At 57.8% G+C, this 12,869-nt stretch overlaps 1 protein-coding gene across 4 annotated transcripts in view; it reads right to left on the bottom strand.

The window, feature by feature from the left end:
* The window catches only part of CRAMP1 (cramped chromatin regulator homolog 1), a 56,459-nt gene that overhangs the window by 40,222 nt on the left and 3,368 nt on the right, over positions 1–12,869 (bottom strand). For all 4 annotated transcript variants that reach the window (XM_051830291.2, XM_070064137.1, XM_051830290.2 and 1 more), the window contains exons 3-5: positions 7,088–7,281; positions 4,702–4,855; positions 1,386–1,469 (exon numbers count right to left, since the gene is read on the bottom strand). In XM_051830291.2, coding sequence (XP_051686251.2) covers positions 1,386–1,469; positions 4,702–4,855; positions 7,088–7,281 — 432 coding nt within the window. The remainder of the gene's footprint in view (positions 1–1,385; positions 1,470–4,701; positions 4,856–7,087; positions 7,282–12,869) is intronic.

Here is a 12,869-nt window from a genome sequence, read left to right on the forward strand (position 1 = left end):
CCTGGCCAAGAGAGGCAGGAGTGGCCATGAGATGGGCGGGGAAGGGACAGGTGCTCTGCTAGGACCCAGCTGACATCCCAGGCAGTCACAGCAGCGACAGGGACAGGGACAGGGAAGGGGATGCCCAGCACTCACACAGCACCGGGGAGGCCACTCAAGTGAGCAGGGAGACTCACAGCAGACGGTCAGCAGCCAAAACACAGCTGCTCAGACACTGGCGAGAGACGCAGGGGCATGGGGGCGGGGATCTGAGGACGGCCGTGCCCAGGGTGACAAAGTCATTGTGTCCCTGACAAGACTCACGGCAGCCACTGGGCAGCATGATGAGCGGAGGACCAGATACAAAGGGACAACCAGTGGTCAGCACACAGCTTGGGCCAGGCTCCCACAGAGCAGCTGGGAAACTCCGTTCTCCAGAGGCCCAGCGCTGCCCTGAGCCACATCAGGTGACCGGCCGTGGCCCCTGAATGCTCACTGCACAGGAGAAGCATCTGTGTGGCCCCAGGGAGGAGAAGTGTCCCTACCCAGTGCCGAACCAACTCTGCAGAAAGGAAAATCTGAAGGCCAGCACTGTGGCGCAGCAGGCTAAGCCTCCGCCTATGGCGCCAGCATGCCATGAGGGCGCTGGTTCGTGTCCCAGCTGCTCCTCTGCTGACACAGCACCCTGCTATGGCCTGGGAAAGCCCAAATGCTTGAGCCTCTGCACCCTCGTGGAAGACCTGGAAGAAGCTCCTGGCTCCTGACTTCAGATCAGCTCAGCTCCAGCCACTGTGACCATTTGGGGAGTGAAGTAGTAGATGGAAGACCTCTCTGTCTCTCCCTCTCTCTATAACTCTAGTCCCAAAAAAGTAAATAAAATCTTAAAAATAAAAATATACATGTATATATATATATATATAAAAGAAGGGGAATCTGTTCACAAGGAAGGATCAGCCAGTAAGTGAGGGGCATTTTGCAAGGAGGCCTGGACTCCAGAGTGTACTGTTCTAGATCCAGGAGGTCCAGGGAGAGCCCACAGTTGCATGCAGGCTACAGTCCTGGGCTAGGAGACCGAATTTGGGGGTGGAGGTGAGGCCTCAGAGATGGTCAGTGTGAGAAGCAGGTATGACCAGGGGCTGTGGGCATGCTGTGGGCTGAGGCTGTCTCATGGCCCAGGGCTAGAGTGAGAAAAAAGTAGGTCCATATGTGTAAAGCGTATGTGCACACAGGGGCGGGAGACAGTGACACGGCAATGGTGACGACCGTGCCCTAACTGAAAGCACACGGCTGGTCACCGACTCTTCAACTTCTCTGCTGCCTAAACACTTAGTGCCAGGGTCGGAGGGAGAGGAGGAGGGAAGGCTCCTGGGCACTGGCGTCAGTGACCCAGGGGGAGTGACACTCACAGCCCCCGATCTTCTTGCGCAGCTCGCCGTAGCAGATGAGGCCGTACAGCTCTTGGGACGACTTCTTCAGCCCTCGGGAGAACACTGGAGGACAGACAACGACACAGCGTCAGGCAAGGGATACACAGACAGCCCTGGCGACAATGTAGTGTGCAGCTGGTTTCCTGGTATTCGTCTCTCGGAGGAAGCTGGGCTGAGATGGAGGAATGGGCAATTTTCAAAGTAAAAAGTGGGGGATTTTACAAAATTACTCCCAACAGGCAGATCAGATGCCTCCCAAAACATGCATGCTCCTAGGACCTCGCTAAATCTCTCCTCCTGTGTCCCCAAGTGTTGGGTGAGGCCAGCACCCTGGAACCAGGGAGGCTCACCTTCCCACCTCACCTGTTCCTTTCCAGGCTGACAAAAGATCCACTCGTGTGGACCCTCCCTGATGTCCAGCCTGCCTCCCTGCTTCCCTACAGCCTGGGCTTCGTCTGGGAGAAGGCGGACTGAGACGTGTGGGGCAGCTGCTATGGAGACGGAGCAGGGCAGGAGTGTACACTTTGCTGTCCCGGATGCTGCAACATGAATGGGAGCGCAGTACCTGCCCCTGGAGCCTCACGTGCTGAAGGCACCGTATTCTGATTTTCTCTGATTCTGTCAAGCCAGACCTCAGCCTGAGACACCTGCCCTCTGCTCTCAGTGGCCCCACACACCTCTCCTCCAGGCCCTAAGTGCCTGAGTGTTTCTGATGACAGGAGAGGAAGGATGCCTCCGCAAGTGGAAGAGGAGGCTCCGGGCAAGTGATCATGCGGGCTCCAAGAATGGGACTGACGGTTCTGGACGCTTCCCGAGGGGAGGATCCAGGACCGCCCACCAGGAGGGCAAGCATATGTGGTCCATCCACAACAGACATCATCTGGCCATGAGAAGGACGCTCTGCCGAGCAGGCTGACCCTTGCTGCCACCTGTGTGACCTTTACAACATTAAGTCAGGGAGAAAAGCCAGACGGGCCACACACTGTGCGATTCCATTTCCATGAAACACCCAGGACGCGCAGGCCCACAGACAGGAAGTAGATTCCTTCTGGGATGTGAAAACGGTCTGGAATTAAACAGATGACGTCTGCACAAACTTGCAAATATATTAAAAGCCACTCAACTATACACCCTGAAAACACATACACATTTTCAAAGTCTACCACTTGAAACTGCAAAGAGAAAAAGCCACAACTCAGAAAAACAAAAGCAACCAGGAAAGTGAGGCGGGGCTGGGGGCAGTGGAGCCCTGGGACAGGGTCCAGCTCTGGAGGTGGCCCTCGGCGCCAAGGGGCTCTACCCTGTGCCTCTCCAGGCTCGGCTGGGCTACAAACTCTGAGGTGCGGCAGAGCCTGTTTTGGCAGAACTTTGAGTTCCTAAAACAGAACTTACGGCCAAAAGCAGCCATCAGCAGGAAGGGATGGCTGTGCATGGACCCAGGAAGCCAAGGTCGGTGTGGAATCACTGTGGGGTTGCTGAGACAACCGAAATCCCAGCGAGAAACACACACATAGTGGCACCCGAGCAACGATGGACAGGCCGTGTTCTGAGAGACAACCCGTCAGTGCAAGTCTGCACCTGTCCCCAAGGGTCCCTGGCGAGCAGTTCAGCCCACTCCCGGCTCCTTCTTGTTTTTTGTTTGTTTTTTTTTTTTTTTTTGACAGGCAGAGTGGACAGTGAGAGAGAGAGACAGAGCAGAGAGAAAGGTCTTCCTTTTGCCATTGGTTCACCCTCCAGTGGCCGCCGCGGCTGGCGCACTGCGACCAGCGCACCGCGCTGATCCGATGGCAGGAGCCAGGTGCTTCTCCTGGTCTCCCATGGGGTGCAGGGCCCAAGAACTTGGGCCATCCTCCACTGCACTCCCGGGCCACAGCAGAGAGCTGGCCTGGAAGAGGGGCAACTGGGACAGAATCCGGCGCCCTGACCGGGACTAGAACCCGGTGTGCCAGCACCGCAAGGCGGAGGATTAGCCTAGTGAGGCGCGGCGCCAACCACTCCCTGCTCCTTTTCACCAATGCTTTGCTTCTTACTTAGCTTAATGCGTCAGACAAACCCCCAAAAACTACAGATGGGCACCATCATAAACATACACAATGTATACACTATGCTGCCACGCTGTGTGCTGTGTGACACGCAACAGTCAAGGAGCCCAAGGTGCGCCATGGCATCTGGCAGCTTCCTTGTCCTCAGTGGAGACAGCAAGAGACCAGTCGCCCCGGGTGAGCCCCGCTCTCACGGCTGCGCTTTCTGTAAGCCACTAGAGAAGGTGCCATCCAATCCAAACAAAACAATTTGTGAGACAGGCACCCACGAACAGACAGAGGCCAGAAGGGCCCCTGAAGGTGTGAGTGCATTCACACAACCTCACAGTGCTTGTCACAGCCTGACACCCAGGACTCCGCCTGGAATTGGCCAATAAGCTCGGACCAGAGGACTGAAAAGGAACAGGTGAGCACCGTCGGCTTCAGCAAAGATCTGAAATCAACCCATTTCTAGGGGCTTTCAAGACAGGGGCCCTCTTGTGTCAGCAGATGGAGGGCTGTGGCCCATACGCTAGGTGGCAGGATTCACACAGCGGTCACCATCCAGGGACCCAGCTGAGAGGACACTGCAAAAGCAGCAGAGACCAGGACTGTGGAGGCAGCCACAGCCACAGGTGCCCTGGTGTGGTCAGAGTGGAGGACTGAAGAGAATGAAGGTGAGACAGAGGAGGAGCAGAAGCAGGTGTCTGGGGGAGGGCACTGCTACGTGAGGCTGTAGGAACAGTGTGGGGACAGGAGGGTCCCCTGACATCAGAGATGGCCCAAGGGCACTTCCAGCCAGAAATGCAGCTGGAGATGACGCAGTCACATGAGTCAAGATGGACTACGCAAATACTGGCTCAAACATGGGGGGGTGAAAGCCTTGGGGAAATGGGTATCCCCCCCCAGCAGACCAGTTCCTGCCTCACTGTGCCCCTTCTTGGGAGGGAAGGGCGAGGAGGAGGCAGGTGCTCACTTCTGGTCCCTGCAGCCTGACACTGGGCCTCAGCACCCTCCTTCACGCTGGACACGAGGTGAACGCACATGCACCCAGAACCGCTGGAAACCAAGCCCACACCTCCGAAGAGCAGTGGTAAGAGTGCTGAGCGCAGCACACGGCAGCTGGGCTGTGACGCACTGGGACCCTCGGTCACCCGGTGTGCACCGAGCACCAGGAGGCCGCCGTGGCAGCCCACCGCGGTCGCTTGCCAGGAACTGCCTGCCAAGCAGAAGCCCACCCCTCAGCCCCTCAAGGCTGAGCAGCGGCCACTCACCGTTGCTGAAGTCGATGTACTTGGTGATCTTGTGCCAGGTGCGGTAGTAGAAGTGCCGGACCTGCTCCTTGTTCTTCACCATGCTCGCGGGCTTGCCTTTCTTCTTGTACTTCAGGGCAATGTTGTTCTGAATTGCCTCAAAGTCCTTCCCGTGCTGGAAAAGAAAGCCCACGTGAACAGCTCAGGGACTCAACCGCGCGGTGCTCCGTTGGACACGGACCTAAGCAGCAGAAGGGGAGCTGGTGCTATAGCAGCTAGCACTCTTCCGGTAGCAGCCGTTTCCTGCTATGCCACAGCACTGGCCCCAAATCTTTTTCAAGCTGGATTTGCAGGGGTGGAGAGGGGGAACATCAAGGAACACAGGACAGGGTGCTGGCCATGCAGTTAGAGAACCTGAAATTTTATGCTGAAGACAGACAGGCCAGTGCCACGGCTCACTAGGCTAATCCTCTGCCTGCGGTGCCAGCACCCCGGGGGTTCTAGTCCTGGTTGGAGCGCCGGATTCTATCTTGGTTGCTCCTCTTCCAGTCCAGCTCTCTGCTGTGGCCCAGGTGCTTGGGCCCTGCACCCCATGGGAGACCAGGAGGAAGCACCTGGCTCCTGGCTTCGGATGAGCATGGTGCGCCGGCCGCAGCGGCCATTGTGGGGTGACCCAACGGAAAAGGAAGACCTTTCTCTCTGTCTAACTCTGCCTGTCAAAAACAAAACAAAACAAAAACAAAAAAAACCAAAACAACAACAACAACAACAACAACAAAACAAAGGAAAAAGAAAAGAAAAAGGAGACAGAGGCCTGCACCATGGCGCAGCAGGTTAATCTGCTGCCAGCATCCAATATGGGTGCTGGTTCTAGTCCTGGCTGCTCCACTTCCAATCCAGCTCCCTGCTGTGGCCTGGGAAAGCAGTAGCAGATGGCCCAAGTCCTTGGGACCCTGCATCCACGTGGGAAAACCTGGAGAAAGCTCCTGGCTTCATATCGGCACAGCTCCAGCCGTTGTGGCCACTTGGGCAATGAACCAATGGACGGAGGACCTTTCTCTCTCTCTCTCTCCCTCTCACTGTCTGTACCTCTACCTCTCAAATAAATAAATAAATAAAATCTTAAAAAAAAAAAAAAAAAACCGACAGACACACGAAGGAAGGAGACAGAAGTGAGCGGCAGGCTTTGTTCAGAAGCACTGCTGTAACAGAAGCAGGGACCAGCGCTGCGGCACGGGTTTAAGCTACTGCCTGCAGTGCCAGCATTCCATCTGAGCAACAGTTTGAGTCCGGGCTGCTCCTCTTCTGATCCAGCTCCTGCTCATGTGCCTGGGAAAGCAGCAGCAGACGGCCCACATGGGAGACCCGGAAGAAGCTCCTGGCTGTTGGCTTTGGCTTGGCCCAGCCCCGGCCAATGCAGCCATTTGGGGAGTGAAACAGTAGATGGTACATCTCTCTCTTTATAACTCTGACTTTCAGATAAATAAATTTTTTTTCTAATTAATTTTTAAAATTTATTTGAGAGGCAGAGTAATAGAGAAAGAGGAAGAGACAGAGTGAGAGAAAGGTCTTCCATCTGCTGGTTCACTTCCCAAATGGTCACAATGGCTGAAGCTGGGCCAATCCAAAGCCAGGAGCCAGGAGCTTCTTCCAGGTCTCCCATGTGGGTGCAGGATCCCAAGCACTGGGGCCATGCTCCACTGCTTCCCCAGGCCACAGCAGAGAGCTGGATCAGAAGTAGAGCAGCCAGGACTCAATCAGTGTTCATATGAAATGCTAGCACTGCAGGCAAAGGTGTATCCTATGCCACAGCACCAGCCCCCAAATAAATCTAAAAAAATAAAAAAAATAAAAAATAAAAAAAAAGGCAAACCCTTTCATACCATGTCAGAGACAGAGACCAGGAAAGCCTGAAGTAGAAAAGGCCAGTAGCCACACGGCACCTTCCCAGGCAGCATGCCCGTCTCACCGCTGCGCGTTCTGCTTCACCACGGGCCAGCTGCAACATCTTGGATCTAGCTGTCTGCTCTTAAGGATGTGGCAAGCCCCTGCTCACGCCCCAAGTAGAAAACACACCCTATCAGTCAGCTGCACAGGGAAGGCCAGAGGAAGAGGGCCACGCTTCCATGAGGAGTATGTCCCAGACACAGGTAAGAGTCCTGGGCAAGACGTCACAGCAGCACAGACACCCCATGGCTGCTCAGGAACAGCGCACCAGGTCACAGCTAGGAGACAAGGGCCAAGGTGGGGGGCGAGGCCCCCACGCTGCCTCCACCCCCTCAGCGGCCCCCAGCTGGAACCTGCTCACCCAGGAGCTGTGCAGCCAAAGGAATCAGAGGCAAAAGCTCCGTGGCAGGTGCAGAGCTCGGGACCCGAGTCTGAGCCGCTTCTCACCTTCACCACTCACCTCGTACAGCCCCTCGAAGAAGGTGTTCTTGTCCTCCGTGCTCCACGACTCCCACTGCCGCCGGACCTTCTTGCCTTCTTCCTTCTCAGCACCAGAAGACCCTAAGTTCCGGGAGGACGAGCGCGAGCCCCCCGCAGGGGCACTGGGGGCAACCCCGGATACATTTCCAGACGACGACCCGCCACCTTCGGCTCCTTGGAGAGAAAGGACTACACAGTGAGCTGTTCCTGGAAGCTGAACAAGGCAGAACCACACAGGGAGAACTGCAAGGGCCCACTGTCCCAAGGCCACGCTCAACTGATGCCCCCAGCAGGACAACACCCGGGACCCCCAGGTGTCAGCAGGGCCCTTTAGGAAAGACAGCATCCTAGCTTGCCCCAGTGACTCGATGCACTGTCCCTGCCAGAGATCACGTAGCCTCTGTGAGAAGTCACGCGTCACGGCTCACCAGGTCTTCTCCCAGGGAGGGTTTGCCTGCAATGTTGCTTTTAATATTTGCAAATAAACGGGCTGAACTTCAAACTCAAGAGAATGCTCCCGTGTGCAGGAGGTAAGACCCACACACCAGAACATGAACCACGTAACGACTGAGGAGCGAGTCCCAGCACTCCTGATTCTCATCAGTCTCCACCAGGACCTGGCGTCGCGGCGGTGGACCTCACACCCTCTGCTGAAGCATCAGGCCCAATGCTCAGGCTGAGCCCCTTCCTGGAGACGGAGGGAGGCGAACGCCAGCACAAGAGAGCCCCGCGTGGCGGCTCTGTGGACAGAACCCCGGGTGCAGGGGAGAGTGAAGGAAAGAGGAGCGTCAACAGCCCTCTGCCCACCCAGCTGCTTCCCTGCGACAGCATCTGTGTCACCGTCATTGTACGTTATGGGGCTACAGGTCCACACAACCCAACCTCCAAACTCTGAAACAATCCTAAAAGGAGGACGAGACCAAGATCACGGACACAAAAGTGCTTTTTCAACAAGCCAGAGGAAAGCAAATGTACACTACTGTTACAACGCCTTCCTAGTGAGATAACCTAGGGCCTTCCCTGGGCAGTGGCAGGGCCCTCGATGTGGTCTGCCTTCACAGGGCCTGTGCGCCAGGAGGGCTGCTTAGAGGGCAGAATGCAACACAGGGACAGCAGATGCTCAAAGACAAAGGAAATGGAAAACTAAGTCTCTCACCCACATGTACTTGCAAAGACTCGGGGGGGGGGGGGGGCACAAGAAACCAGCCAAGGGGCCACCCTCAACCGTGCCTCTCAGCAGGGCTGTGAACGCATGTGCCACGGGTCCCTGTCACTACAGATGGTCCCCGACCTAGCAGACTGGACTTGTGATTTGTCCACTCTCATGATGGTGGGAAAGGGACACATTCTGTAGAAACTATACTCCAGTCTGGGATGTACGTCTTTTCCCAGGCTAGCAACACGCAGGACCATCCCTTCTGGCTACCCTGGCAGTGGCAGCACCCACAGCTCCCAGTCAGCGCGGCTGCTTGAGAGGCACTCAGACAGCCGACGTGCTGTGTGGCCGCGCCAGCCTGTCCCAGCAGGTTACGGGGACTCCGTGCACAGGTTCCCAGGACGCAACCTCACGGTCAGCGCTTCAAGGCAGACCTTGAAAGCGGTCAACACAGCAGCAGCAATGGGGAGCGAGATGTCTTCATGCAGGCAATAGCAACGACTCGGCTCTAGGGAGAGGACTGACTCTCCTGGAGACGGTGCGTGAGTTCAGCAGAGCCGTTGTCGTGAGGCTATTTATATCTAAATATCAATTAAAAACTTAAGCCAGGTCTCCAGTCCCACCAGCCACATTCCGCGTGGTCAAGGCCACATGTGGACCAGAACAGAGCACTTCCATCGCGTGGACAGTGTTCCCGGGCAGCGCTGCACCGAGCGCCGACACCCAGTCCTGACGTCAGCCCAGAAGCTAAGCTGCAAGCCTGCTGTCCACCTGACCACCCGCGGCGCTCAGGCGCCCTCCGTACAGCAGAGCGTGCCAGCGGCCCGCGGGTACCCGCTCCTCACCAGACCAAATGACACACTGGTGCTTCCCAAGACGTCTCCAACCGTGCGACGGCACCAGAGGACACTCTCACGAGTGACCAAGTTTGATCCATTTCCAGGAGTCACAGGTGCTTCTGCTGCTACACTGCAATCCCTCACGCGGGTCACGGAAGGACCTGTGCCCTGTGCCCCTCCACAGACAGGACCTTCAGACTCTCCGTTTCTAAGCAACACTCCCCAGACGTTCCTTGCAAGGCAGCTCAGTCTTGCTGCCCCGGGGCACGCTGGGAAATAGCAGACATGCTTCTCAACGCCCAGCCCGTATGTTTTGCTAAATTCTGTGAGATGTTACAGGCTCCCAGCCCTGGTCACCATGAGCGGCAGAACGACTAGTGAAGGAAAGTGGAGCGGAAGTGTGTCTGAGCTGGAGCAGACATCAGACGCAGAGGAAGAGGCAACACAGTGGCTCCGATGAGGCTGATGAGGGCGCCGCACACCACCCACCTGAAAGCCGGCCACTCCCCCTGCACAGCGAGGCACGTAGCCTGTCCTGCTCAGGTCTGAAAAACGGCGCTGCCTCGGCAGTGGGAAGGAAACAAGATGAATGTTAAAACCAAATCAGCCACGTAACCGCTGCCAGCTGTGGCACCGCCATCCCAGACCCTGGCTGCTCTTCCAAGGCAGAACAGAGTCAGACTTCAGAGAAGAGAACGTGGCTCCACGGGCTCACCACTGCTTCACTTGACAACCCCGAAACACGCAGAAACAGGAAGGTATCCCAAGAGTCGCAGGTGGAAGACAGCCGTGGGCATCTGCGAGAGGCCGCCTTCAGGCCAACAGAGGGCAGAAACACAGGCAGAAGGGCAGAACAGGCTGGCAGAGAGGCACGAGGGAAGACGGACAACTGCTAGCCTGACTGGGCCGGCACAGGGGCTTTCTCTGGGGTGGGAACGGCTTGAGACAAAGGAGAGCAGGACAAACAACCGCTCCACCCGTGGCTGTTTCTGGGACCACAGAGAGGACTTGCGTGGTGAGAAGCCAGCATCCGAGGAACCTGAAGGGAACGCGCAGGACTAGCATCCTAACTGAGCTCTCTGCGAGTCACAACCTGTCTCACTCTCCCATGCCCACAGCAGGTGCTCAGTGACAGCCTGGGGCCCAGTGGGCACAGAGCGGGGCCTCCTTGTTCTCGCTGGGCCCCAGGGCGCTGCACACTGAACCCAGCCTTCCCCCTCAGCCCACTTCACTGCCCAATGTTACCTTGCTTCTCCCAGGCCAGTTCCATCCCACCTGACTGAGACAATTCCAACAACCTCTGCTCTGTCCTGAACCACAGATCTCTGCTACAGACCCCCTCCAGGGCCCGCAGGTGAAGGACACAGCCCCGTGGCTCTGATCTGCCGTCACCCACCTCCACACAGAGAACACCTGCTGTCATCCCCAGCACCCATCTCTGGTTGACCTGGGATGCCCCTACCTCACACAGCACCTCAGGAAGACAAAGTCACCCCCATCTTGCAGAGAAGAAGCAGGGGCACGGGCAGAGCCCATGCCCACAGCGGGCACAGACACAAAGGCCACGGATGCCAACAGCACGTGTTACACGCACTCAACCACGCTGCTTCACCTTGGCCTCACAGTGCACGGTCATTATGCCCATTTTAGAAACAGGGACACCGAGCTACAAAGCAGGCAAGCCCCAAGGTCCCAGGCAGCAAGAACCACCCAGAGCCTGACGGAGCTTCCACGCGCTGTGCCACCAGAGCGGCCTGGTCTCGCAGGTGAGGCCTCGCGGGGCAGAAGCTTCAGTTCTGAAGGAAGAAAGCCTGCCTCAACGCGCCTCCCGCTTGGGAGAGGACGTCACACAGAACTCCCACGACTAGGCCAGAGTCACATGACAACTAAAGGCAGGGGTCAGGTGACCTAACCTGGGTAGACGCGGCGGACGCGGTCAACCCGTCCTGCTCACTGACTGCAGCTTGCTTCCCATTGTGTGTGAGCCCCCTTCCAAGGGCCAGGGACGTCAAAGCCAGCAGTGACGGAAGGTGGACTCAGCAACTGTCCCCGGGACAAGAGGTGCTCACACGAGTCTCTCAGACACCTCACTCGGGCTTAGCTGGAGAGACCTCTGGGGGTCAGCTCACGGGAGCGCGCCTCCAGGCCCCACCGCTCCACACCCCAGCTCAGGGAAGCGGGTGGGGCTTCACCAGGCCCAGGACAGCCCAGGCGCCAACGCCCTTCTGTGCACCTCAGTTCACAGCACACCACGGTTGAGGGGCGGCAGCGCCGGGAAGGTCTCCCCAGGGCCCCTGTGTACCAGCAGCTCCGCTTCAGAGCCCACGTGCGATGCAGGGCACACCAGCCCACTTCCCGCCCTGCTGCTGGACCCACCGGCAGGGCCTGCCAGAGCCCGGCTGTCAGCGTCAGAGGCTTCTGCTCACACAGCCGGCGGCGGCGCTGTGCTCACGTCTGTGACGCTGCCATCTACAGCCACTTCTACCACCTTGGCATCTTCCTGCCTTCGGATCGCCACACCACCCACAGCAAAGACACAATCAAAACCCCAAAGCACACGCCACCAGCGAAAAACAAATTCACAGACCGTCAGGTACTATGGACACCATGTGAGTTTTAACAGTAAGAGAACGCTAGCTCAGCCTTAAAACCTAAAACTCAGCATCTTCATCAGGCCCTCTCCTGACTCGAAGCAAATGAAATCTGTCCAACTCCCAGCTCCAGACCCTGTGAGTGCGGGAATTTTCTGTCCTGCCCAGCCGTCACCAGCAGCCCCTCAAGCGGCCTGGCTCACAGCTCTCCTGACCCCCAAGCACAGGGATGTCTGGGCCACACAGCAGGACGCCAGCCTGGACATCACCCTCCACCGCTCATCGCGTCACACAGGGTGTGTGGCTGTGCACTGGACAGAGCCCACGGGAGCACCCCACCTCCTCCTCTTCTCCCCTCCCTCGTCTGAGGGCGTGAGGCACAGCATGACCACACCCCCAGACATGGCATGGGGAAAGGTCACTCGCTGGGTTCGCCTGGAAGAGGAAGCGCAGGGCTGCAGCCTGCCAGGATCTGGTGAACTTCCCACCCCGGGGAGCACGGGCGAGACGCTGAGCCGGTCAGGAGAGAGCGACAGCAGAGGCGGCCGGCATTCTGGCCAACCTCTGCCTGCGCTCTCCCGCAGGCCGGCACGCAGCCCTTGCCCACTACAGCCGATCCACCTTCCGGAGCACTCTGTGCCAACACACTCCCAGTTCCTTCTGGGCCTGAAGGTTTGAGAAAACTTAACTCTCAGCTACAAGCTCACCCAACTCACTTTAAACGCAAGGAACCCAGAATCTAGCAGGCTACGCAGCAGCAGACCCCGCCACGCGGCAGCTCTAGGCAGGCGGGGCCCGCTGCCGGTCCCAACTGCTCTCCAGTGCGGCACCAGTCTCAAAACGCCAGGAAGCTCCGAGCAGCCCACGTGGTGACGGATGCGCGTTATCCCCTTCTACAGACAAGGAAACGGAGGCTCCGAGGTGGGCTGGGTCGCCAAGGCCAGCTGAGCCTGAGGTGGCCAACAGCAGCAGCCCTTCTCCCGACCACGTTCTCAGGGACCGTGGTCTGAGACTCTGCCTCGGTCTAGTGGGTCCTCGGTCACTCTGGCACTGCCACAGGGTGGGAGGAATCGAGCGGATCCACCGAGCTCCGGCGTGCGGGATCTGACTTCCACACGCCTCCGTCTCCACACCCACGCCAAGGCCCAGCGAGGGAGGCAGGGTCTCTGCCACGGC

This window comes from Oryctolagus cuniculus, chromosome 19 (genome assembly GCF_964237555.1).
Source record: "Oryctolagus cuniculus chromosome 19, mOryCun1.1, whole genome shotgun sequence".
NCBI classification, from domain to species: Eukaryota; Metazoa; Chordata; class Mammalia; order Lagomorpha; family Leporidae; genus Oryctolagus; species Oryctolagus cuniculus.